Raw genomic sequence first — 26,212 nt, 5'->3', positions numbered from 1 at the left:
GAGAGGCTGGACTTGGCAGCTTATATAAACAGCTCTCTGTCCTACAAAGGGCTGTAGGCAGCTCAAGTTAGGCAAGGTGAGACACACAAGGTGGCCCTGGGGAGCAGGGCAGGCAAACCAGGACAGAGACCCAGATTCAGAACCTAGAGAAGAAAAAGGGCAGAGCTGGCAGGTGCTGGTGGGTTGAGGGGTGGGGGAGCAGGGAGGGGTTCGTTAACTCTGTGCCCAGCTGCCCCCTTTCCCCTATACCAAATTACAGAGATACAGGGGTGGGGATAGCAGGAGAGATGCAGCCCACACACACCCCTTGTCCTTCCAGAAGATGGAGTTGGCTCTGGTACCCCTGAGTGCCCACGGCACCTTCTACGAAGGGGACTGCTACATCATCCTCTCGGTGAGCACCTCTCTCCCCAGTCCAGCCCGAACTCTGCTGGGAGAGCTGTTGGTGAGGGCAAGCAGGCAGCAAGCTGGCCCCAGCTGTGTCTGGAGCACACCACCGCAGCATTTACCACTCCCAGGGCCCAGGCACCCGCACTGGAGTGGGGGAAGGCCAGAGAATCTGAGGCTTCAACGTGTTGTGTTCCTTCCTGTGGAGGTGGGAATGGCCAGTGGGGAGGGGCAGATGGAGAGATGGACACACACAGGGAACCTGCAGGGTGAGTCCATGGCCCAATCGGGCAAAAAGCCCCACTAGTCTCCTTTAACTTGAGAACCACAAGCTGCCAACTTTGCCCAGTGCTGGAGGTGAGAAGCAGGGAATGTGGGCTGCTGAAAAGCAGGCCATGACAGCCGACCTATACAGGGGCCAGGACGATGAGGGGGGCGGACCAGAGGCAAGTTAGAGCATGAGCCATTGTGTGCACACTGTGCAGGCCCCTGGGGCCAGCAACAAAGGAGGTGAGGCCGGCTGGTCCCTGACCCGACTTCTCTGGCTGTGTCCCAGACTCGGAGAGTGGGTAGCGTCCTCTCCCAGGACATCCACTTCTGGCTGGGAAAGGACTCCTCCCAAGATGAACAGAGCTGTGCTGCCATCTATACCACGCAGCTGGACGACTACCTGGGCGGCAGCCCTGTGCAGCACCGGGAGGTCCAGCACCATGAATCCGACACCTTTCGTGGCTACTTTAAGCAGGGCATCATGTGAGTATTAAGGACAGAAAGAAGGGAAACCCAAGGGCCCACGCATGCCCAGGTGGTGAGGAGGAAGTAGTCGGGAAAACACCGATTGAAACAAAGCCATCACACCAAACAACAGGATGTGCTGTACCAAATACAAGTCCAAGAGCTGTGAGCTGCTAAGGCGGGAGCCCACGGTGGGGAGAGAAGAAGGGGCAAAGCACACAGAGCAGGAAAAGACCGGGGGGGGGGGGGGAGAAGGTCCATGAATAAATGTGGTTAGCCCAGAGATGAAACACAAAGGGAGGGAGTCTAGGAACTCGAGGATGCTGAGGGCAAGGGGCACAGGAAACCTTGCTGAGGTCACTCGGGACCCCGAGGTAAGACCTGCAGCTCCAGAGGCTGAGCACCAGTGAGTGCCAGGGCAGTATTCCTGGGGTTGGTGGGCTTAGAGTAGGATTTAAGGCCATCTTGCCAGGCCCTGCCTCTGCTGGTTTTGTTGCCATCACCCCCAGGGTGCAGGATGCCTCTGGGCCCTTCCCAGCTGCCTCCTCAGAATCTGGCACAGAACCCGGCAGGTGCTCCATGAATAACAGAATGGCTGTTCCCTTAGCTACAAGAAGGGGGGCGTGGCCTCGGGCATGAAGCATGTGGAGACCAACACTGCGGACGTGAAGCGGCTGCTGCACGTGAAGGGCAAGAGACACATCAGGGCCATGGAGGTGAGCCCCACCCGCACCTTGCCACCAGGGGCCTGTGTCCTGTGCAACCACGCAGCTTCCTCCTGAACCATGCTGACCTTCAACTGCAGGTGGACATGAGCTGGGACAGTTTTAACCTAGGAGACGTCTTCCTGCTAGACCTGGGGAAGGTCATTCTCCAGTGGAATGGCCCAGAAAGCAGCAGTGGGGAGCGCCTGAAGGTAAAGCTTGCTCCTCTCCTGTAATCCCGGCTGTGGGGTTGGCATGCACCTCTTCCTCTCTGCCCCCATGCCAGCTCTGCCCCAAGAACCTGTCTTGGAGTCTATGGTACAGGCCTGGGCTCGTGGGCTGCTCCCCCTCCACTGCCACCAGGAGCAGCTGAAGGCTTTCTTGGACTTCTTCCACAGGCCATGCTCCTGGCAAAGGACATCCGTGACAGGGAGCGAGGGGGCCGGGCCGAGATAGGTGTGATAGAGGGCGACCAGGAGGCAGCCAGCCCGGAGCTGATGAAGATCCTCCAGGATAACCTGGGCCGCCGCACCCTCATCAAGCCTGCCTTGCCTGATGAGGTTGTGGATCAGCAGCAGAAATCCAGTATCACACTGTACCAGTGAGTTTCCTACGCTGGTGGCTGACTGGAAGCCGGGTGTGGGGAAGGGGTCCCTACTGAGCCAGGAGCTCTGCTTGGCTGTTTGCTCTGGGTGTAAGCATCAGGCTTTCTTATTTTATTTTTGCAAGGTTGACTGACTGCTGGTCATAACAGGCAGAATTAGAGTCAGATCTTTCATCTGCTGGCTCCCTCCCCAAATGGCCACAACAGTCAGGCAGTCAAGAGTCTGGACTCCCCACGGCTCTCTCCCACATGGGTGCAGGGGCCCAAGGACTGGGAGTTATCCTCCCCTGCTTTCCCAGGTGCATTAGCAGGGAGGTGATCGGATCTCATACCAGTGCTCCATTGCAAACAGCCACTCAACCCACAATGCCAGCCCCTGGTTTTCTTCTTGCTCCTTTTCAAATGCAGCTTCTAGAAGCAGCCAGGAGTTCTTGCAGTCAAGGGAGCAGCTACCCTCCCTGCTTATTGGCAGCGTTTGAGACCCCTGGAGACTTTCCTCTACTCTGGTCTAGACCTGCCCAGGGTTGCAGAAGGCATATGAGAACACTGTCTGTGTGCACGCCATGCCCTTCTTAGGACGTCAGACTCTACAGAAACTACACACTAACTAGGACAAAGTACACACCCATATCAGAATGCTTGAGTTCAAGTCCTTGCTCCACTCCATGCTAACACAGAACCTGGGAGGCAATGCGATGGCTTAGTCAGGCCCCTGCCACCCACATGGAAAACCTAGATTGAGTTCACAGCTTTTTTTTTTTAATTTGTTTTTATTAGAAAATTAAATTTATAGAGAGAAGGGGAGACAAAAAGAAAGATTTTCTGTCCACTGGTTCACTTCCCAAGTGACCACAATGGCCAGAGGTGAACTGATTTGAAGCCAGGACCCAGGAGCTTTTTCTGGGTCTCCCACTTGGGTGCAGGGTCCCAAGGCTTTGGGCCATCCTTCACTGCTTTCCCAGGCAGCTGGGATATGAACTGGCACCCATATGGGATCCCAGTGTAATCAAGGTGAGGATTTAGCCACTAGGCTACCACACTGGGCCTGAGTTCACAGCTCTAGTCTGAGTTCAACCCAGCCCCAACCACTGTGGGCATTTTAGGGAGTAAAACAGCAAACGGGGATACACTCTCTCTACTTCTATATAAATAAATAAATATTCAAAACACAAACACACACAAAGCCCCAAAAACACCCAGCTGGGAGAGAAGGCCCAAGCTAACTTCTCCCCATCTCCAGGGTCTCAGATGCGGCTGGACAGCTGGCCGTCACCGAGGTGGCAGTGCGGCCACTGGCCCAGGACTTGCTGAACCACAATGTAAGTAGAACTCATGTGGACGCTCTGGGATGGGGACCGGGAGAAGGATCAGAGCCCCAAGCTGCAGAAACAGAGCCTGGGAAAGCAACTTCCTGCCGGTCTTGGGCAGCAGTAACCCTGTGTCCCTCTGCCTGCCTCAGGACTGTTACATCCTGGACCAAAGAGGAACCAAGATCTACGTGTGGAAAGGAAGGGGAGCCACAAAGGTTGAGAAGCAGGCGGTCATGGCCAAAGCCCTGGTAGGAGGCGCAGACGTACAAACCTTGTCCGGCTCACTGAGCCAGTGATGTTTCAGACAGGGGTGGGGAGTAGAAGGGCGGGGTGCCAGGGCAGGTGCTGCAGCTGTCCACACCAGGTTCAGAGTCAAACAGACCAGGATTCACATCCAGGTCTGCCTTTGCCCCCTGGATGCCTTTCATACCCAAGCCTCTGCCTCACACTGAACACAGGGTCACTGCCACCTCCCCAGCTGGGGGTACTCGGAGAAGTAATGGGCACACTGCACCTGCTTCACAGAAGGAAACTGCTAATAGTGAGGGGTTGGCAGGCACCAAGGCGAGTGGCCCTGCATTTAAGGGGCTGGGGAGTTTGGTGGAGAATCCTGAATCAGCTCCGCTGGGCTCACAGTACTGCAAACGAGCGGACAGGCAGGACACACAGGCAATGGAGTGGCAGGCTTTGGAAGCACAGAGCTTGGCAGGTGCCACACAACCATTCACCCTAATGGCCACAAGCCAATACAGGGACGCCAAACTGCTCCCTCCCGGTCCTATGGTGAGGCGAACAACTTGCCCCTGAGGCAGGTGTAAGCTAGAACTTGGCTCTGCCTCCCACAGGGGAGGGTCCCTACCACGTGGCTTCCCAAGGGGTGAATACAAGCCCAGTATAGCTCTGGGCTGATCTTGTGGGGGGGGCATCTGCAGGGCTTCCTCAAGCTGAAGGGCTACCCTAGCAGCACCAACGTGGAGACGGTCAATGACGGGGCCGAGTCAGCCATGTTCAAGCAGCTCTTTCAAAAGTGGACAGTAAAGGACCAGGCCAGGGGCCTTGGGAAAACATTCAGCATCGGCAGAATCGGTGAGGTTGTGCCCACCCGTGGCCCTCCAGACAGGCGGGCAGACACAGATGTTCCCTCGCTCACTCGACCTTCCCCCACTCCGTTCCTGCAGCTACGTTTTTCCAGGACAAGTTCGATGTAACCTTGCTACACAACAAGCTGGGAGTCGCAGCCCAGGAAAGAATGGTCGATGATGGCAGTGGGAAAGTTGAGGTGAGGGATGGGCGCAGTGGGTGGACCCTGGCTTGGGACAGCTGCATCCCATGCAGTTGGAGTGCCCTCTTGAGTTCTGGCTTTTCTGCTTCCAATGCTGCTCCCTGCTAATGCGCCTGGAAAATGAGGAGGATGGCTCAAGTGTTTGTGCCTCGGTTACCCCTGTGCAAGACCTAGACGGAGCTCCTGGCTTCAGCCTGGCCCTGCCCTGGCCGGTGTGGGCATTTGGGCAGTGAATCTCATTTCTCTCTGCCTCTCTCTACCTGTCTTTCAAATCAATATCTTTTTAAAATTTATTTATTTTCATTGGAAAGGCAAATTTATAGAGAGGAGAGACAGCAAGAAAGATCTCCCATCTGCTGGTTCACTCCCCAGATGGCCGAGACAGCTAAAGCCGAGCTGATCTAAAGCTAGGAGCCAGGAACCTTCTCCAGGTCTCCCAAGTGGGTGCAGGGTCCTAAGCACTTATGCCATTCTCCACTGCTTTCCCAGGTCACGAGCAGGGAGCTGGATGGGAAGTGGAAGAATCAGAATATGAACTGGCACCCATATGGGATGCCAGCCCTTGGAGGGTGGAAGATTAGTTATTGGAGCCACTGCACCGGCCCCATTAATAAATATATATTTTTTAATTAACACATTCCATGGCAGCCTGATGGGAACAGCCCTGGCTCTCTGGGCTGTGTAGAACTGGGGTAGGGTCGGGGGATCAGAAGAGCAGGAGGTTCAGGCGAGGTGAGAGATGAGTTCCTTTGCTGTCCCTTCCTCTCCGGCACCTCAGGAGTAACCTCTGAACCCCACAGGGCTCTCCAGGCAAGTGAGGGGAGCAGCCCAGCCCCAAACATTCAGTTGTCAGTCACTCACCTGGTACACCCCCCCAATACCATTACTAGCTTGCAAGACCAGGTCCTGGGCAGGGCGGGGGGGAAGAGGGAGAGTGCACCTGACCAGGGACTGGATTCAGATCATGCAACTTTGATGAACACGCCCTGCTGGAAGAGAAGAATCAGGGGGCAGGAGTGCCTGGGGTGAGCACCCTCCTCACCTGGATTCTGGCTCAGCAGGCCCTCGCCCGGGCTACCATCTCTCTCCCCTCCGCCCCACCCAGGTCTGGAGAATCGAGAACCTGGAGCTCGTTCCCGTGGACCACTCACAGTACGGCTTCTTTTATGGGGGAGATTGTTATCTGGTCCTGTACACGTATGAGGTCAACAGGAAACCGCACCACATCCTGTACATCTGGCAGGTTGGTATGCCTGGCCCCGGCTCTCAGCCTTGGACCCTGATGCGCCTCCCCTGGTCGCTGGGGAAGCAGGGTCCAGGACTCGCCTCTCCTTCATACACACAGGGCCGCCACGCCTCCCAGGATGAGCTGGCAGCCTCAGCATACCAGGCGGTGGAGGTAGACCAGCAGTTTGGCGGAGCCCCTGTGCAGGTCCGGGTCAGCATGGGGAAGGAGCCACGGCACTTCATGGCCATCTTCAAAGGGAAGCTGGTCATCTTTGAGGTGAGGCTCCTGAGAGATCACTCCAGAGGTGGAGGGGTGGTGGGAATGCTGAGACCTGACAGACCAGTAAGGGGGAGGTGGGCAATGGGAAGCAGGGCCAGGATTACACCGAGGGACAAGAGAGGGTGGATCTCTCAGACACGCCAGGGACCCCGATCACCTAGGGCTTCTTATCCCAGTCACTGCTTCACATCCAAGGTCTACCGGCCTCTGAGCCCTGCTGGACCCCAAGCCTTGTCTTTCCTTAGTCAGTTTTGAGTGCTGGTTTCCTCATCTGTCTAAAAATAATGATGCTTACTTCATAGAGCAAAGATGAGGATCAGAGGAAAGATGTAGGAGGGCAGCAGGTGCTGAGCCTGGCACGGAACAACATTCTCAGGATGAAACTCAGTATGGGGATGGGAGTGGAGGAGACCAGTGCTGTGGCTCAGCACGTTAAGCCACTGCCTACAGAGTCAGCATTCCATATGGGCACCACTTCGAGTCCCAGAACTTCCACTGCCAATCCACCTTCCTGCTAATGTGCCTGGGAAGCAGCAGACGATGCCCAAGGGTTTGGGCCTCTGCACCCACCTGGAAGATCGAGATGAAGCTCTTGGCTCCTGGCTTTAGTCTGGCCCAGCCACAACCAATGCAGCCATTTGCAGAGTGAACTGAAGAATGCTCTTCTTCTTTCTCTGTAATGCTGCCTTTCAAATAACTAGATAAATCTGTAAAATTAAGAAAGAAATCCATGAGACCCAGTGTTGTGGGCACCCAGCTGCAGCCCACCCTGACCCCTCCAACTGGCCTAGGAGCTCAGGTGTAGGGACAGGAGTCACATGTGTCCAAGGTCCCCACGGCCAGCGCAGGGCTGTGCTCCTGTGGGTCCCAACTCCACTCTCCTTCTTCTCTCCAGGGAGGGACTTCCAGGAAAGGAAATGCTGAGCCCGAACCTCCAGTGAGACTCTTCCAGATTCGAGGAAACAACAAATCCAACACCAAGGCCGTGGAGGTGCCAGCCTTTGCCTCCTCCCTCAACTCCAACGATGTGTTCCTGCTGCGGACCCAAGCGGAGCACTACCTGTGGTGCGGCAAGGTAGGGGTGCCCTGCCCCAGGCTCAGCTTTCACACAGGCCCGTCAGAGCCCATCCACTGCTTTACTACCCAAATGGCCCCAACAGCTAGAGCTGGACCGATCCAAAGCCTTCAGAAACCAGCAAGCCTCCTTCTGGGTCTCCCACATGGGTTCAGAGACCCAAGCACTTGGGCAATCCTCTGCTGTTTTCCCAGGCACATCAGTGGGGAGCTGGATCAGACTCGAATCAGTACTCATAGAGAATGCCGGCACTGCAGGAGACAGCTTTACCCACTACACCACAGCACTGGCCTGAAATAAAGAATTTTTTAAAGCTACCATGAGGCACTATTGGCCACCCTGCTTACGTGGCTAGAGAAGTCGACGGTGTGGGTTTCAGACAGAGCAGAAGGAGCTTGCATCAATGCTGTAGGAACACAAAATGGGACAGTGCTTGGAAAGCAGCCTGACAGGTTCTTGGGAACTTGTGTTCACTATATGTCCCAACTATCCCACCCTGGGTGTTGGCCCAAGTGAAACAGTAAGCTACCCTCACTCCAAAAGCTGTACACAAATGTGTATAGCACCTCTATGTGTTACCACCACACTGGAAAAAACCCAGCTGGAAAATGGGTAAAGAGTGGTACATCCATATAACGGAACACTACTCAGTAATGACGACGGACGGACAGGGCAGATGTCTCACTGACAGTTAAGATGCCCGTGTCCAGTAACAGAGCGCCTGGGTCCGACACCCAGCTCCAATTCTGATTCCAGCTTCCTGCAAGCACAGCTCCCAGGAGGCATCCGGGACAGCTCAGGCCACTAGGTCCCTTCCCCTAGGGGAGACCCAGACTGCATTCCCCACTCCTGGCTCTGACCTGGCCCCATCCAAGCCATTGTGGGGATTTGGGGAATCAACCTGCAGATGGTTGCTCTTGCTTTTTCTGCCTCTCAAGTAGATGCACTTCATAAAAACCAGGGTGTAAAAATGAAGGACCCACTACACAATCACGAGGATGAATCTCAGATTCCTCCAGCCGGGGGAGCGAAGCCAGATGGAGAGGCTGAAGACTGTGGCTCCATTATGGCCTTCTGCAAAAAGGCAAAACTAGCCATGGAGAACAGGGTAGTGGCTGCCAAAGGCAAAGATTCAGGGGGATGATCCCTAAGGGAATGCGGGGTTGCGGATCTTGACTGAAGTGTGGCAACTCAAATCTATGTGTTTGTCAAGACTCACACGACTGCATGCCAGAATGAGTTGATTTTACTATATGTCATCATTCAAATTACTTTTTCCTCCAGAAAAAAAAAAAAAAGACATGAGAATAGATGCCCAAACCCCTTAAAATTGAAGGTGAAATAGAAAGCGACTCCTGGCAACACCCACCACAGGTCCACGGTCTACTCCTCCCCCTTTTCCCAGCATCACAGCACACCTGTTTCCCTTAAGGCTGACCCCAACTGGGTTATCATTCTAGAAGCTTCTCATCCAACACCTGGATGCCCCCATGCCGCTGACCTGTGTTTCACCCCACTCACAGGGGTCTAGCGGGGACGAGCGGGCAATGGCTAAGGAGCTAGCCGTGCTTCTCTGTGATGGCGCAGAGGACACTGTGGCCGAGGGCCAGGAACCTGCTGCCTTCTGGGACCTCCTGGGAGGGAAGACTCCCTACGCCAACGACAAAAGGTGGGACGGCGCGCTCCTGGGCGCCCCCTGCCGGCCAGGCTGGCGAACGGCAACAAAGCCCACCGTTTCCAAACGGCTGAGAGGGTCTGCCCACCGGCTGTGTTGCAGACTGCAGCAGGAAGAGTTGGACGTCCAGCCCCGGCTCTTTGAGTGTTCCAACAAGACCGGCCGCTTCGTGGTCACTGAGGTCACGGACTTTAACCAGGACGACTTAGAACCGAGTGATGTGATGCTGTTGGATACCTGGGACCAGGTAAGATGCAGCCACCAGGCCCAGGAGTTCCCTCTAGTGGAGGTTGAGGTTGTTAACCACACCACCTCAGGGTTAACTCCAGGGAGCCCCAGACCATCCTGGGCTCAATCCCATACCTGTCAGTGGTGACCCCATGGGAGGCATCTGCTTTGCTGTTAAAGAACAGTAAAGAACAGAACAGGAGGTGTTAAAGCCTTGCTGTCTTGGGCATTCTCCAACCCCTGCCCTCTGTTTTGGCAAAGCCACCCTGTCCAGAGCATAGCAGGGGCAACAGTAATGGGTACCCCATGCAGAAAGGACCGGCATCTCTGGAGACACCAGGGAGTTCCAGGACGCCCACCAGCAATGTGGCTGAATAGCCACCAGTGACCACAAGGGGATGCTCAGCCAGGCACTGGTTCAGAAGGGGAGAGCTTAGTTTGGGCGAGGACGGTTGAGGTGTCTTCAACCACAGGCAGCCATGAGGGTCCGGCCACAGGTTGGATTAGGGAAGCCCAAGTTCAAGGGAGAGCTCAGGTTTGGAGATGGTGATCGGATGATATCCCAAGCCAAGACGATGACAGACACCCAGGGATTCTGGAAAAGTCTGTCTCCCTGCTGAACAAGTCAGGCCATTCTCTGTGACTGTGAATTGCTGAGGGGGAAAGATGGGACACTGTGATGGGCTTGAAACACAGTTCCCGGGACAAGCACAGAGAAATGCAGGAAACCCGTACCACAACAGGTGTTCCTGTGGATTGGGGCTGAGGCCAACGCCGCAGAGAAGGAGAGGGCCCTGGCAACAGCCCAGGAGTATCTGCGCACACACCCCGGCGGCCGGGACGCCGACACCCCCATCCTAATCATCAAACAGGGCTTCGAGCCACCCACCTTCACCGGCTGGTTCCTGGCCTGGGACCCTCACATCTGGAGCGTAAGAACAGGGAACTCAGAGCTCAGGGCTCTGTGGGGGAGGGGAGGGGGTGCAGGACATCCCCACCACCACCACCACCACCACCTGCCCGCTCAGCCACGTTACTCCCTTCCTCACCACTTCCCTTCCAGCAATAAATCCAGTGAGCATGTTTGCTAGCAGCTACCAGGGGTGTGAAGCAATGAGCACTATCTTATCATAACCATGCCCCATTCATTTATTTTTACAACCATTCTGATAGCCAACATGGCACTGTTCCCACTTCATAACTGAGGCATTCAGTGGGAGAAGTTATTTGCCAAAGTCATCATAACCAATAGCAAGAAGTCAAGTTTTGTTTCTAATTTTAAAAAAATGCTTTTAAAGATTTATTTATTTTTGGGCCCGGCGCTATAGCATAGCGATTAAAGTCCTCGCCTTGAACGTGCCGGGATCCCATATGGTCGCCGGTTCTAATCCCGGGAGCGCCACTTCCCATCCAGCTCCCTGCCTGTGGCCTGGGAAAGCAGTCAAGGATGGCCCAAAGCCTTGAGACCCTGCATCCACATGGGAGACCTGGAGGAAGTTCTGGTTCCTGATCGGCAAAGCACCGGCTGTTGCGCTCACTTGGGGAGTGAATCATCAGACGGAAGATCTTCCTCTCTGTCTCTCCTCCTCTCTGGATATCTAACATTGTAATAAAAATAAATCTTTAAAAATAAATAAATAAATAAATCTTTTAAAAAAGATTTTAAGGGCCCAGTAGCATGGCCTAGCAGCTAAAGTCCTCACCTTGAACGCCCCGGGATCCCATATGGGTGCCGGTTCTAATCCTGGCAACTCCACTTCCCATCCAGCTCCCTGCTTGTAGCCTGGGAAAGCAGTGGAGGACGGCCCAATGCATTGGGACCCTGCACCCGCGTGGGAGACGCGGAAGAGGTTCCAGGTTCCTGGCATCGGATCGGCGCGCACCGGTCCGTTGTGGCTCACTTGGGGAGTGAATCATCGGATGGAAGATCTTACTCTCTGTCTCTCCTCTCTGTATATCTACCTGACTTTCCAATAAAAATAAATCTTTAAAATTAAAAAAAATTTTTTAAAGATTTATTCATTTTATTACAGCCAGATATACACAGAGGAGGAGAGACAGAGAGGAAGATCTTTCGTCCGATGATTCACTCCCCAAGTGGCCACAATGGCCAGAGCTGAGCCAATCCAAAGCCAGGAGCCTCTTCCAGGTCTCCCATGCAGGTGTAGGGTCTCAAGGCTTTGGGCTGCCCTCGACTGCTTTCCCAGGCACAGGCAGGGAACTGGATGGGAAGAATGGCAGCAGGGATTAAAGCCAGCACCCATATGGGATCCTGGCATGTTCAAGGCGAGGACTTTAGCCACTAGGCTACCACGCCAGGAAGATAGAAAGAGAGGTCTTTTGTTCACTATCCAAATAGCTGAAATGACTGGAGCTAGGCCAATCCAAAGCCTGGAGCCAGGAGTTTCTTTTGGGGCTCTCATGTGGGTGCAAGGGACCAAGCACTTGGACCATCCTCTGCTGCTTTCCCAGGCACATTAGCAGGGAGCTGGATCAGAAGTCGAGCAGCCGTGCTCTTGCAGCGCTGGCCCCTAATCTGGTGCTCCACAGCTCCGGCCCAGCTTCTTGGCCTTCACTTCCTGCATGGAGGACTGAGGGCGCCATCATGGAATGCAGACCACATTGTCCATGACAGATGTATTTTCACCTGCCCCTGAGATGCCGGGTCCTCAAACTTGTCTGCTTTTCTTGAAGATGCTGAAGAGATGTCGGGTGTCACTTGCCTCTCAGCAGCCCCTCATCCTGTGTTTCCTCTTTTTAGGAAGGAAAATCCTACGAACAACTGAAAGAAGAGCTAGGAGACGCAGCGGCTATCCGGAGAATCACTGCCGTGAGTCAGTGGGGTCTGCTCCTGAGGAATAAAGTCACCTTGGCCCCCAGGTCAGAGTAGCCACAGACGCTGCTGACACCACAGGGCCAAACCCCACCATGTCCTTCCTAGTACTTCACTAGATGTCTACTTGGGTTTTTTTTTCCCCACTTGGTTTTAAAGATTTAGTTACTTATTTAAGACCAGCCCAGTGATGTAGCCTTTTAAGTAAAAATAATTTTTTAACAAAATATTCAGTTATTTATCTGCAAGGCAGAATGACAGCTAGAAGAAAGAGAGGGAGATCTTCCATCTGTTGGTTCACTTCCCAAATGGCCGCAATGATCAGAGCCGAGCCAGTCCAAAGGCAGGTGCCAGGAGCTCTTTCCAGGTCTCCCATGTGGGCACAGGGGTCTGAGGACTTGGAGCATCCTCTGCTGCTTCCCCAGGCACATTAGCAGGGAGCTGCACTGCAAACAGAGTAGTTAGGCTCAAATCTCTGCTCATCTGGGGCACCAGCATCGTAGGCGGAGGCTTAGCCATGACACCACAGTGTCAGCCTTTATTTTTAAGACAGCAGTTTTGTTCTTAGTTTAGGAAGGTGGTCTGATGAGAAGCCTGACTCTAACACTTGATTCCTTATTCATTAAAAAATAACCTTCGCATCACAGGAAAGGAGTGTGCATTTGGTAAATATAAATAAAGCAATGGTTAACAGAAGCAGAGCCTCTGGCCAGGAACCCGACAGCTTTAAAGCCAGGGCTGCACACACGGCGCCAGGTGTCCCACCATCTGGCACTGTGGTCCTGGCTGTGCTCCAAGCCCAGGTCCCAAAGCTGCCGGGGCTGTGGGGTCTTTAAATTGTGCTTAAGTCAAGTGTGACTCCAACCTGAAGACCTTTAGAGGCTGGAAATGCAGGGCCCTGCATCAAGGTGCCCGACAGCAGGAGGGATTCCAGTGTTTAGATGAAGACAAATGCCAAACTGGGGAGAGCAGCATCCCCTTGTACCTACTACAGCAGCCTTCCCAAGAAGGCAGCTCCAACCCTAGAGCACTGTCAGCTTCCCAGGGTCCAATACATGCAGCCAGGGCTGGTCTGCTCCAAGTGATTACCAGGACAAAGTAGTGTCACCATGTTCAATACCACCCCCCCACACACATACACACAGACCGAGTGGCCTTTCTCCCCAGTGTCTGCATTCTGATCTAGGACATGAAGAATGCAACCCTCTCCCTGGATTCCGAGGACAGTGAGCCGAAATACTACCCTGTAGAAGTTCTGCTGAAAAAGCAGCCTCAGGAGCTGCCTGAGGGCGTGAACCCTGCCAAAAAGGAGGTGAGTGCCCAGTGCAAGTGGAATAATCAGGATGGTCCTGGCACGGGGCTGGCCCTCGCTGTACAACTAGAGCTGCTGAGTAGTTCAACCCCCACAGCCAAGGCTTGTTCTAAACTCTCTCCAGCCTGGGTCAATTCCCCTCCCCCTTTCTGCCACTGGCAAGTCCAGCTATGGCAGGCTGTTGTGTTCCTACTGTTTTTCACCCATGGCTGCAACCCATTTCCCATGGGAAAGTGTGAGCATCTTTTAAGACAAATACCAATGAAAACACATCAAATGACTCCCCACTGTTCATAGAAGAGTCCACTGACCTCACATTGTGGCCCTTGCCACCTCTCTTGTCCCATCTCACACATCAGTACCTGCTTTACTTCCTGGCTCCTGCTCCCTGCACAGAGTGATGCTAACCTGGCAGCCTTTACACTTGCTAGTGCACCTGCAAACACATCCTTCTCTCAGCTCGTTACAGAGCCAGCTCCCTTCTACCGGTTAGGCCTTGGCTCCAGCATCATGGCCCCCGAGAGGCCTTCCCTCAGAGCTCTGCTACTCCTTGCCTCCATGGCTCCAGTCCCTTTACACTTCCTTCCTTGCTGTCTTTCATCGCCTCTAGTAGCATCCTTAAGGGAAAGACTTTGTCTTATTCACTATCCTAGTCTCAGCACCTAAAACTGTGCCTGGCTGGCACTTCCTAAGTTTCAGTTAACAGATTCACACTGAAGGAATGAATTCATTTTCCCCTTAAAGGAGTTGATTGGGGAAGTCTCTAGATTTCCCACCATGCCGCATCTAACAGCCCTTAAATAGCTGGGCTCTAACAACTTTCTGGACATGGTATTAATCATCTTTGCCTTGAAAATAGTCTTTACACGAAGGCATAAATGTTAGAAGTGCATGCTCTCAGCAAGATCTGCCTGATCTTGCATGTGAAGATTTCTGGGTAAATACGCTCATGAAAACAGGAAGCAAGGAAGAGCCTCACTCAGCATAGTGCTCCATCCTCCTTCCCCCATCTGACATCTGAGATTCACCCATCCTCTAGAAGCCGTTTCCCATTCTTCTGGCAACAGACTGGTATTAGTCAGGACCGTGAGCACAGGCCACCTGGGCCCCCACAGACTGCAGGACACCTCTCCTATGCGTCCCTCAAGTCCATGACAGCCTTCTGGAGGAATTCATCCCACCTCCTCCTACAAAGATCCTCCCAGGACAGCCCTTCCCCCTTCCTGCCTCCCCCAACCTCGTTCCTGGTGGCACCCATGGAAGTCACACCTTCCTTCTAACTAGAAACTGTGCTTGCTCCCTTAGAATTACCTCTCCGACCAGGATTTTGTGGCTGTGTTCGGCATCCCAAGGGGGCAGTTTGCTGCTCTGCCCGGCTGGAAGCAGCTCCAACTCAAGAAAGAAAAGGGGCTTTTCTGAGGCAGGTGGGCAGAGGGAACTCCCTGGCCACAGAAGAGAGCAGAGAGCGGCAGCAGAGAATCCCCTGCCGACCTCTCCCTAACACACAGCTCCTTCACTGCCAGCACGAGCATCTGCAAAGAAAGGCCAGCATGGCCTCCATTTTTTTCTCCCCTCATCCTCGCATCCTTTGGTGGTTAAACACTGAAAATGTTAACCACCCACTTCGTGGGTTTTGCAGCCTTCTAGCTAAAGCCCCCGCAGACAGCAAATTGCATGACTCAGGAGATGTCAAAAAAAGAGAACCTCCCCCAAAAAACTAAGCTTATGAACCCAGTAGCCAGGAGCTAGATTTAGGTTCAGAATTTCTAAAACCTATTGAACTTAGACTGTATGTTAGCACATGTTCACCAAGGTCAAGATCTAAATGTCAGATCTGTCACGTGCCAGAGCATTTTTAAGTTTTCAAATAAAGGCAACAGTGCAAGCATCTGGAGCTTATTTTGGTATCTGGGGTTTGCATGTCACGGTGATATTTCATCCCATTGGAAAGTGAGGGGTGATGGAGAATGAGCTCCCTGGGTAACTGGGCCGCGGTGGTCCCAAATTCTGGGCCAAGAATGTCCCCATCTGCCTTACAGCTATCCAGGAAACCTCACAATCCTCACACCCACACCCCACCATCCACATGAGAAACAGGGCCATGGGGCACTCAGCCTGTGAAGCAACCAGACTCAGGGTGTATACCACGAGCCCCCACAGCCCACTCACTACATACACACCCAGGGTACACACCTCGAGCCCCCACAGCCCACTACACACCCACACAGGGTGCACGCCACCAGCCCCCACAGCTCACTACACACCCACACAGGGTGCACGCCACCAGCCCCCACAGCCACCAGATGAGCCCACACAGCCCACACCCCAAAGTCGGAATGGACAGTCCCAAAGGAATCATGTACCCCAAGTTCCTTGAGTGAGGCAGACCCAGGTAGGAACATAGTGCGCAGGCTCACAGAGCAAACACGGGACACAAGACTCGCATGTAGTGGGAATAGGGGTAGGAATTTCAGGGGTGCCGCAAGGAGCCCGTGCTGCAGGGGACACGGCACACGGGGGACGAGCCTGTGTCCCAGCTGCCCTGTCATACCAGTTAAGTAACCACCCTCTGTCTTCTAACGTCTGTCACCAGGAAGCCCCAGACAGCTAAACCCCGAATTATTCAAGCAAGGGAAAGGGTCCACTCTTTGGTATATGGCTAGTTTCTTTAATAACTGGATTCATAAAGTAATAACTTCAATATAAACTCAAGTAAACAACAAACAGAGGTTGGAGAGGCCTTGCAGACTTTTTGGTAACAATGCCCAGATCTCCCAGGCCCCAGGTCTCCGCCACCTACTCAGCCTCCGCCACCTCCTCGCCCTCTCCACACTCAAACCGCACAAAGTCCACTATGGACACACCCTGTGGCTGCACATACTGTCCCAGCGTGATGGAGGGGTCCAGCAGGTAGGGCTGGGACAGCATCTTGGTCTCTGCCTCTCCCCCGGGCTCGTCGTCCAGGGAGCCCACGGAGAGGGGGGCCATGCCCACCACATGCTGCCCGAGGTGGCGGCCCAGATCCTCCAGGTTGGCTGGCTGCTCGGCCGTCTCACAGATGACCAGGGCCCCGTACTTGCCCAGCACCAGGTTGTGCAGCGAGGGGCTGTGGATGGCTCCATGGACATATGAGCCCACATAGAAGCCGGACGGCACCTTCACCCAGGCGGCACGTTTCAGGATCATGTTTTCTCCCAGTTTCCCTGGGACAAAGCAAAACAGTACCATAATCAACACACCACCAGAACACGACGCCCTTCATGGCATCCAAACACGCACAGGCCAGGTACAGGGTGGCAGCGAATCCCTCTCCACATGCATCAGACCTGCATTCAGGGGCTGAATACCATCTTCTGTGTCCAAGAGGAGATGGGGAGGGAGACAGGGAAGGCCTTTGGGGAGGACCACACCCCGGCAGGCTCTCTTCTAGAACATAAGCCTGAGTCTTGGGTCAGCCCCCTTGGTAAGTGGCTTAACGACAGGACCTTGGCTACAAACACACTCATAGCTTCTTCACCTGTGAAATGGGGATGCTATCAGCCCCGCCTCAGGGTTATCACCAGAGACCCTAAGGTAACAGAGGCACAAGCACCTGTGACCAGATCTGCCCAGCAGCGAGCACAAAAGCGCTGGCTATTCTTCTCTTTCTTGTTTTTGTTTTGTTATATGTTTAAGATTTATTTATTTAATTCATTTTATTGGAAAGGCAGATGATTTACAGAGAAGGAAAGAGAACAAGATCTTCCATCTGCTGGTTCACTCCCCAAGTGACCACAACGGCCAGAGCTGAACTGATCCGAAGCCAGGAGCCAGGAGTTTCTTCCAGGTCTTCAACGTTGGTGCAGGGTCCCAAGGCTTTGTTTTGTCGTATGTTTAAGATTTAACAGAACGGGCTTGGCAGTGTGGCCTAGTGGCTAAGTTCCTCGCCTTGATCCCATATGGCCGCTGGTTCTAATCCCGGCAGCTCCACTTCCTCTCTATTTCTCCTCCTCTCAGTATATCTGACTTTGTAATAAAAATAAAATAAATCTTTAAAAAAAAAAAGATTTAACAGAACAAGGCCATCCTCTGCTGTTGAGCCAGCCCTCCAGTGCCGGCTGTTCCTAAGGCCGCAACTTCAAGGACCCCACCCAGTAATACATGGCAGAGTGTGAACTATACATCGATACTGACTTGCAAGCCTTCAAGTGCTTTTTCCCACCAAATCACCACCCTCCCAAGGTCACCATAACTGACACAGACAATTCTTTGCTTATCCATTATTTCAGGAAAAAGCCTGAAAAACTAAAAGCCCCCAAAAATCCAGAACCTACGTCAGCAGACAGCTTCAGCTTCCTCTCATCAGTACATCAGAAGCAAAAAGATAATACTCCATCTCTTCTCTTCTCCTTCCGGCCTCCCTTACCCTCCCCCACATCTCCACCACCTTCCCCCCTCCCTTCCTGCCCCACTGGAATAAACCTCCTAAGAAAAGAAAAAAAAAAAAATAACACTCCAAAGTGGCTGATGCCAAACACAGGCAGATGCCAGAGGCCCGAAGACACCGGAAGGACACCAGGATCCAGGATGGCTGTGGGACACACAGCATCATGAACAGGCTGTGGCAAATTCCCAGAAGCTGACAAGGCTAAAATGCCCAGTCCTTCCAGAATTTCTTAATAAGCCACAAGCAGAGCTGACTGCCTGGCTTGTCACATGTGACTCACCAAAGCAGCAGATACTGCAAGATGAGCTGGTAAAAACAGAACTGGGGCCTTGACCTCAAACTGTGTGAGGAACAGTCGATTCCAGTCAGGACAGCCCAGCCTGCCTTCTCAGCCTAGCAGCATCCCCACCACCCAGCGTCACGTCCCAATGTGGCTCCTGCAGCCGGCGGGCCCTCAGAGGATGCTCCTTCACAAACTCAGGACCGGAAGTTCTGGAAACAAAGACTGAACTCCTAGCAAACAGAAAAACCACTTTAATTGGTTGCCAAAAGAGTTGAAGGCTACAAGCTCAGTCTAACTTCTTTGAAGAAACTCAGCAGGCCCAGCACAATAGCTCAACTTGCTAATGTTCCAACTTCAAGTGCCCAGAATCCCATATTGGCACCAGTTCGTGTCCCAGCTGCTCCACTTACCATCCAGGTCCTGCCTATGGCCTGGAAAAGCAGTAGAGGATGGCCCAGAGCCTTGGGACCCTGCACCCACATGGGAGACCCAAAAGAAGCTCCTAGCTCCTGGCTTCGAATCAGCTCAGCTCCAGCTGTTGCGGCCACTTGAGGAATGAACCAGTGGATGAAAGATCTTTCTGTCTCTTCTTATCTCTGTAAATCTGACATTCCAATAAAAATAAATAAAATTAAAAAAAAAAAAAAAGGAACTCAGCATCTAATGTTGCAGGACTCTGTTTCTGCCATGTCACTACAGGCTAAAACCTCCTAAGAGCTCCTCCAGGTCCCTCCGCTCCCCTATCGGGGAACCCACAGCCCACTCCTCCCATCCAAACCTCCTGACCCTTACGCACAAGAAGTGGGAATTCAAGATCCAAAGGGACAAGGAAGACATGGGGTGGTGCAGTCCTGAGCTCCTAGGATTCCTAGACACTCACCAATGGCTAAGGCCAGCTGATCCTTCAGGAAGCCTTCCTGGTCAGGCCCTGTGGGAAGGCCCGAGAGCGCCTTGGAATCCAGGAAGCCCTGGGGGCACAAGCACAGGTCAGATACTCTGCACTAGCAGACCAGGCAAAAGCAACCAATTCCCAAGACAGATGGCACTGTCATCAAGCCAAGAATGTTAAACACTGGTAACAGTTGCACTTTTAAGAAATATTTTATTCTATCACCACACTCTGCCCCAAAGCTCCACACCATTCCCGTCTTCTCACCTAACTTCTAGAACATGCTTTCTTCCCAAAGAATAGCATCTTCACACACACAAGCATGAAATGGGAAAGGTGCGACTCTTGCATTTGTGGCTGGGAGTCCAAAAAACGGGGCGCACCCCGTGGAGGGAACTGGAGAGTGTATGGCAAAACCAGAGACGCCTCTGTCCTCTGACTCCCGCCGCACTAGCCTTGGCGGTGGCGACATACTTGGCAACAACACTAAAGTGTATACTCAGAAGACTCTTCACAAAATTTGGGAAATGGCTTAAATAGCCAATAGCAGAGGCTGACTGACTCAAATCCCCACACATTAACACAACAGAACATGAAGCAGCCCAGAAAAAGAAAAGGATGTGCTGGAGGTGCCAGGACACATAATTCAGAGGCAGAACCAGATTAAAAGTAAACACATGTTATACCACCATTTGCCTAAGAAGTATTTCTGTAAAGATGCTTATTTTTGCAAAAAGAAACATTTTAAGTACAACCATACTCCAGACTTCCTGAGCTTCTCTGTTTTAACAGTTCTTACGTTCCTGATTGTGTTAATGTGTTACATGTTCAAAACTAGCATCGAACCAACAAAGGTGAGGGGTAAAAACAACCATTGACTAAACAGGGTAAGACTCTAATTGTATTTCAAATGAATAACATAACCACACAAAAAAATAATAATAATAATAATAAGCGAGGCTGGCTTTGTGGCACAGTGAGCTAAGCTTCAGTCCACAATACAAGCTGGCATCTCTTATGGGCACCAGTTCAAGTCCTGGTGGCTGCTCGGCTTCCAATCCAGCTCCCTGCAAATGTGTCTAGGAAAGCACTGGAGAACTGCCCAATTCAGGCCCTGCTACCATGTGGGAGACCTGGATGGAACTCCAAAATCCCAGCTTCAACCTGGACCAGCCCCAGCCACTGCAGCCGTGCGGGGAGTGAACCAGCAGATGGAAGACACTCATTTTCTTTCTCTCATCTCCCTTTCAAATAAATAAATAAATATAAATACTTAACACCCAGAAATACAGCCTAGCATGATGCTCAGTAGCTAAATCCTTGCCTTGCATATGCCAGGATCCTATACGGCAGCCAGTTCATGTACGAGACTGCTTTCCCTGCCTGTGGTCTGGGAAAACAGTTGAGAACACCCCAAAGCCTTGGAACCCTGCAGCCACATGAGAGACCCAAAAGAAACTCCTGGCTCCTGGCTTCAGATAGGCTCAGCTCCAACCGTTTCAGCTATCTGGAGAGTGAATCAGTGGATGGAAGATCTGTCTCCTTCTTTCTGTAACTGCCTTTTAAATAATTTAAAAATAATAATAATATATGTTGGGGCCTGGTGCAGTGGCCTACTGGCTGAAGGCCTCGCCTTGTATGCACCAGAATCCCATATGGACACCATTTTGTATCCCAAACTGCTCCACTTCCCTTCCAACTCCCTGCTTGTGGCCTGGGAAGGCAGTAGAGGATGGCCCAAAGCCTTGGGGTCCTGCACCCGCATGGGAGACCCGGAAGAAGCACTTGGCTCCTGGCTTCAGATCAGCTCAGCCCCAGCTACTGTGGCTACTTGGGGAGTGAATCAATGGATAGGGGCTCTTTCTGCCTCTCTGTGAATCTGACCTCAGAGTATATGTATGGTGACGGGGCCTCCTCAGCTGTTGGTGCCTGTGCGGTAGACAACATGTCTAGAGGCACATGGGGGACACGATAGCCAGCTCATCTAGGCCAGCAGGGGACATCAACTGCCTCATCAAAGGATGGAAAGCAGAACAAGTCAGAGAATTCTCGTGGTCAAAGTTTGCAGCATGTTCCTGGGTCTGTGGGTTGCACTAAGGTGGACTTTGTCAACCAACAGATCTTGGAAAGATCTTCTCAGTCCTGGAGCACTAAAACCCACAAGGTCTCAGGGCTTTTGAAACCACTCAAGCCACACTCTCAGAACACTCTGCCTCAAGTCGGAGTCTCTAAGGTGTCATCAGAGGACTGTCCCCATCCCTGGGTGCTGAGACAGTTTCACAGCAAGGAGTGGCTTCCTCCCCTTCCCTCATTGCAGACCCAGACGGGAAAAAAGACTGAAACATGTGTCCCACCACCTTCCTCCACACCAGACGCTCCCCACAGGGGCATGCATCCCTCTCAACTATGTAAAAAACCTGGCCTAAGAGGGTGTGTAGCTTGGTGGTTAGGATGCCCCTCTGCCCACGCCCACTGGTAAGATCCAGTCCCAGCTACTCCCCACTGCACACACAGGAAGCAGCAATGATGGTACAAGTGATCAGGGTCGAACCCCCACGGAGAAGGGCTGAGTGGCATGCCAGGTCCCACCCCGCCACTCGCAGGCGTGTGAGCGAACCAGCAGGTCAGGACTCTGTTACCGCCCGCCTCACAAATTAATAAAAATCTTAAAAATGTTTGAAATGATAAAGCAAATGCAGTGAAATGCCAACACATGGTGACTCTGGATGAACAGTACACTGAGATGTCTGAAAGAATACTAGCAAACTTTAATTTAAAATAAAAATAAAAAAGTATGCTTATCTTCTTAGAATTGTACCTATTAAATACACAACATCATTTCTCTTTAATTTTTTTTTAACTAAAAACCAAAAGGAAGAATAAACAGATAACCAAAGCTAAAAAGGCCCAAAGTCCCTCATCACAAGTCGCAAAAAACCAGCGCAGGAAAGTTAGTGAATGGCTCAGGAGACAAATCCTCAGGGGTAAGTGAGGAGGAGAATTTGTCATCCCTCGAGTGAAGCACCCGGTCACCACGCATACACATCTGTGGTCGTGCCCACACAGCACATGAGGCCTCCCGAGGACGAATAAAAGGCGATAATAAGAACACCAAGAAATCGCTGTGGCTGGGTGGTTTGTTTTTGCCCCGGCAAGAAAGCGGAACCAAAAGCAGTTTGATCCAATTCCTTCCCTTATCATTTTATGAACAAGAATCTCTGTTTTGGTCTCCCATGTGGGTGGCAGGGGCCCAAGTACCCGGACCATCTTCCACTGCCTTCCCAGGTACGTCAGCTGCGATCTAGATCAGAGGCTGAGCAGCTGGCCTGGAAGCAACACTCCGATATGGAATGCCAGTACTGCAGGCAGCAGTTCAACCCACAGCATCACAACCCTCTTCACATAAGTTGTGTCTTCTGCTAGCTCTTTAGAAATCCTTTTCTTTAATCATTCCAGACTTATGACTGGGAAGCCTCAGATGGTTTCATTTGATTTGGCTGATTCTGCCAATTTGTTGAGCTCCAACTGAGTGCTGGGCCCAGACAGCCAACACTGCGAAGGCCATGCACAAATAAAGTGTGACATGAAAGTACTACAATAACAAACTTAAAATGAAGAATAGGGCTCGAGTAACACAAGGAAGGGTGTGTGCCTTGTACAAGAACCTTTAAGCAGAGGTGACAAGTCAGGAGATGAGATAGAACAACTGAGGAAAACCAGGAGCAGCTGGGACTCAAAGAGAGCTGCGGGGTCAGCGAGCTGCGGAGCCTAGACTCACCTTCCTGTATGTGGAGAGCTGATCCTGTTGGCTCTGACAGTGCAACATGGTGCCCAGGGCCACCTGCTGCACCAACTGCTGAAATTTTACATTTCTGGAAACAAAATCCGTCTCACAGTTCACCTGCAGGAACAAATGGCTGTTGCTGCAGAGCTGCTCAGGGACAGCCTCCCACCGCCTGCCCCCGAGGGCTGTCCAGGGTGCCCGGAAGCCTGGGAGTCGACAGAACAAGGTGCACACCCGAAACAGATCACCTGCAGGCCCTCTCCCGATCCCTGCCGCTACTGAGCGTGGAGTCCACAGCCCGGGTGTTCCACCAAGACTCAGCCCAAATTCCCACCTGCTGGGGACTGCCCACCTCCAGCTCCAGATCAACTCTGCTACCACTCTGTTACCTCCTTCCTCGCACTCAAAAAGAATCCACCCCTGGGTCTCACCAAGGAAGGCTCCCCAAGCCTCCTCTGAAACAGCTGGCCCCCACTGATCCCCCAATTCACACACCTGTTATCTTTAATATCCAACTGTTCCAGGAAACATTCAGTGAGGGGGTATGAGACCACACAGCATTCACACATAGAAGTGATGGTCTAGACAGCAGGACCACTCCTCAGCTACACGCCTGCTCATTTCCAAACCTAAATGGATCCACACCACATCGCTGAGGCCCTGCAAGCTTAACTCCCACTGTCCCCGATGGCTCACTAACAGATCTTTTCCGAGAGGGCAGAGGGCACTGGCACGAGCCCAACACCCACGGTTGCTCCCTGGGCCTCACCTCGACCAGCACGGTGGCATTTCCTTCCTGCAGCAGACCGATTAAGCCCTCCCTGGTCTTCCTCCCATGCAGCTTGGCAGCTTTGCTCCAGCCCTCCTTCTGGGCCTGCTGCTGGAGCCATGTCTCTGCCTACACAAATGGAAAGAAGGTACAAAGGCTGTGTTCAGGGTTCCTTCTGCTCCCACTCAATTCTCAAGAAAAAACCAAAGTGACCCAGCACTCATTCGCTGAGTTGACCACTAAATGCCACATGCCAGACCCTGTAACTGGAGCTTTATGTGAGACTGTTCTTCATAATCTCCTGAGAAGGCAGGTGACAGTATGGAAAAACAAGAATGCCACAACTCTGAAAGGCGAATCGAGGGGCCAACGCCATGGCACAGCAAGTTTAGCCTCCATGCAGCGCCAGCATCCCATATGGGTGCTGGTTCTAGTCCCGCCTGCTGCACTTCCAATCCAGCTCCTTGCCGGTGGCCACAGAAAGCAGTGGTTCAAGTCCTTGGGATCCTGTACCCATGGGGGAGACCTGGAAGAAGCACCTAGCTTTGGACTTGCCTAGCTCAGGCACTGCACCCATTTGGGGAGTGAGCCAACAAATGGAAGCTCTTTATTTTCCAAATAAAAAGATAAATCTTGGGGGGGGGGGGAGGCGATTGCATTGTCCAAGGTCACGGGACTATGAAGGAAGCAGGATTTGAGTCTGTGAAGGTTTCCCTCCAGAGTTCTCCCAAACCCTTCCAGCTCCAAGAGGCAGGAACCGCTGCACGGCGGCCTGGGCTAGGATTTGCTAACCCCAGGATCCAGAGCCAAATGCTTCCCACGGGGCAGGGAAGCCGCAACCCCGACGCAGGGTCCTGCCCGTGTGGGTCACTGGGTGGCAGGTGTGACTTCTAAGCTCCCCAGGGTGAGCCAGCAGGCTGGGTCCCGGCACCCAGTTAGCACCCTCTCCCCACCTGCTTCAAATCCCCGCCGCAAGTCTCCAGGGCTTTCTTGCAGTTGACAAAAGAGTAGCCCGTTTTCCGGCGCAGTTTCATGAGCAGTTCCTTGCTGGAGGCCGAGGAAGAGAGCAGGGGGCCGGTGTGGAACGTGGGCCGTGGCTGGGGCGCAGGAAACACCGAGCACCCCGCCTACAGGGGGTCAGAAAACAGGGGTGAGAAGCTGGAAACCACGAGGAGCTAGGGCGATGGGCAAGAGGGAGCAAGGCGGACGAGGGCGGGGAGGCGAGCTCGGGACTCCAGAGGTGCGGCCAGCGCAGAGCCCTGGGCCTGGACGAGGCCAGGCTGCCAGGGGGTTGGGGGGCTATCGGAAATCGGGGGGTCGGGGCAGGAAAGGCGTCCTCCAGCCGCCCCAGGAGAACTGCCCGGAATGCAAGTCGGCGTCGGGGCCAGCATCCCTCACCGCTCGGCTCCCAGTCCGCGCGACCAAGCCCAGGCGCAGTGACCACAGCAGCGACATCTCCGCGCAGGGCAGCGGCCACTCCCGCCGGCAGGCGCACAGGTGAGGCGACGGCACTACGGCGTGGCCGCAGGGCCAAAACGCTCCACCAGATAGCGCCTATTCGGGGACGCCACCTGCTGGCCGGAGGAGCACACGCGTCTCTCCCCGCCGGCACTAGGCTGAACTGCCCATTTCACAGGTGACGACGTGCAAGACAAGCGAGTAACACTTTACTACTTCTTTATTGTCCGTACTACATTTTCATGTTCCTTATCCATTTGTGATTCGTGACAAGCTTGTGAAGCAGCGTAAGTCGGTGAGCTGCAGAATTTGCTCACGCTGGTCCCTGAGGTATGGGGTGGCTAAAGTATCTGTTGAGAATCTCCCCTGTGGCAGGAACCCAGCTGGCTTCAGGGCCGTGTTGTCAGCTTTTTTTATTTTTTTGGCAACTACAACAAAATACCTGAGATAATGTGCTGACGAAGGAAGAGGGTTTCTTGTTTAGTCTGTGGATTGGGAGATTAAAAGTTCAAATGGCATAATGCAGGCTCTGGCGACGGTCCAGTAACGGTCCAGTGGGAATGATGCCGCCCGTTACAGAGGAAGAGTCACGTGGTGGGGCAGGAGGCACCTTCTAATGACACCAGTGAAGCCAGGAGCTCCCCCCAGGCCCCCACCAGGAAATATCATCACTGCCTTAAGCTTCCACTGCCTTAAGCTTAAAAGCCTGGGTTGAGTTTTGTGGCAGATCCTCTTGAAGTTTTAGCAGGGGGGATTAGAGATGAAGGAACACAGGCCTATACCCTCAAAGGTAATGAGGCAGCAAGGATCGAATATGCACACAAGACAAGATGAGGTCCCATGAAATGAAAAGGGGGAATGAAACAGCATCGAAACAGGAGACCTGGGAGAGGCTTGTTTTCAGGAAACAAGCCAAGAGGAATGAAGGTTTCTGACAGGCAGCAGTGGCCC

At 53.0% G+C, this 26,212-nt stretch overlaps 2 protein-coding genes across 5 annotated transcripts; one reads left to right on the top strand and one right to left on the bottom strand.

The window, feature by feature from the left end:
• The first annotated feature begins 1,704 nt into the window (after positions 1–1,704).
• Positions 1,705–15,333, top strand: AVIL (advillin). Of its 3 annotated transcripts, XM_004582980.4 has the most exons (16): positions 1,705–1,838; positions 1,928–2,038; positions 2,225–2,427; positions 3,671–3,749; positions 3,890–3,988; positions 4,673–4,826; positions 4,919–5,019; positions 6,128–6,265; positions 6,368–6,526; positions 7,425–7,604; positions 9,128–9,273; positions 9,382–9,526; positions 10,251–10,439; positions 12,269–12,337; positions 13,527–13,652; positions 14,958–15,330. In XM_004582980.4, exons 1-16 carry the CDS (start codon positions 1,758–1,760, stop codon positions 15,069–15,071), a joined length of 2,094 nt encoding a protein of 697 aa, XP_004583037.2. In that variant the 5' UTR covers positions 1,705–1,757; the 3' UTR covers positions 15,072–15,330. The 3 variants fall into 3 exon arrangements, with proteins under 3 accessions (XP_004583037.2, XP_058529638.1, XP_058529637.1); XM_058673655.1 differs by lacking the exon at positions 10,251–10,439 and having other exon boundaries at positions 14,958–15,333; XM_058673654.1 differs by lacking the exon at positions 6,368–6,526 and having other exon boundaries at positions 14,958–15,332.
• A 973-nt stretch (positions 15,334–16,306) lies between these two features.
• On the bottom strand, positions 16,307–25,343 carry TSFM (Ts translation elongation factor, mitochondrial). Of its 2 annotated transcripts, XM_058673624.1 has the most exons (6): positions 25,202–25,343; positions 24,757–24,930; positions 23,804–23,932; positions 23,029–23,151; positions 19,242–19,329; positions 16,307–16,855 (listed from the first exon to the last, which is right to left on the bottom strand). In XM_058673624.1, exons 1-6 carry the CDS (start codon positions 25,256–25,258, stop codon positions 16,449–16,451), a joined length of 978 nt encoding a protein of 325 aa, XP_058529607.1. In that variant the 5' UTR covers positions 25,259–25,343; the 3' UTR covers positions 16,307–16,448. The 2 variants fall into 2 exon arrangements, with proteins under 2 accessions (XP_058529607.1, XP_058529608.1); XM_058673625.1 differs by lacking the exon at positions 24,757–24,930 and having other exon boundaries at positions 25,202–25,315.
• Positions 25,344–26,212: the final 869 nt, after the last annotated feature.

This window comes from Ochotona princeps, chromosome 15 (assembly GCF_030435755.1).
Source record: "Ochotona princeps isolate mOchPri1 chromosome 15, mOchPri1.hap1, whole genome shotgun sequence".
Lineage (NCBI taxonomy): Eukaryota > Metazoa > Chordata > Mammalia > Lagomorpha > Ochotonidae > Ochotona > Ochotona princeps.
Note: the sequence above shows the minus strand (reverse complement) of the source record. Positions and strands in the feature narration are given on the sequence as shown.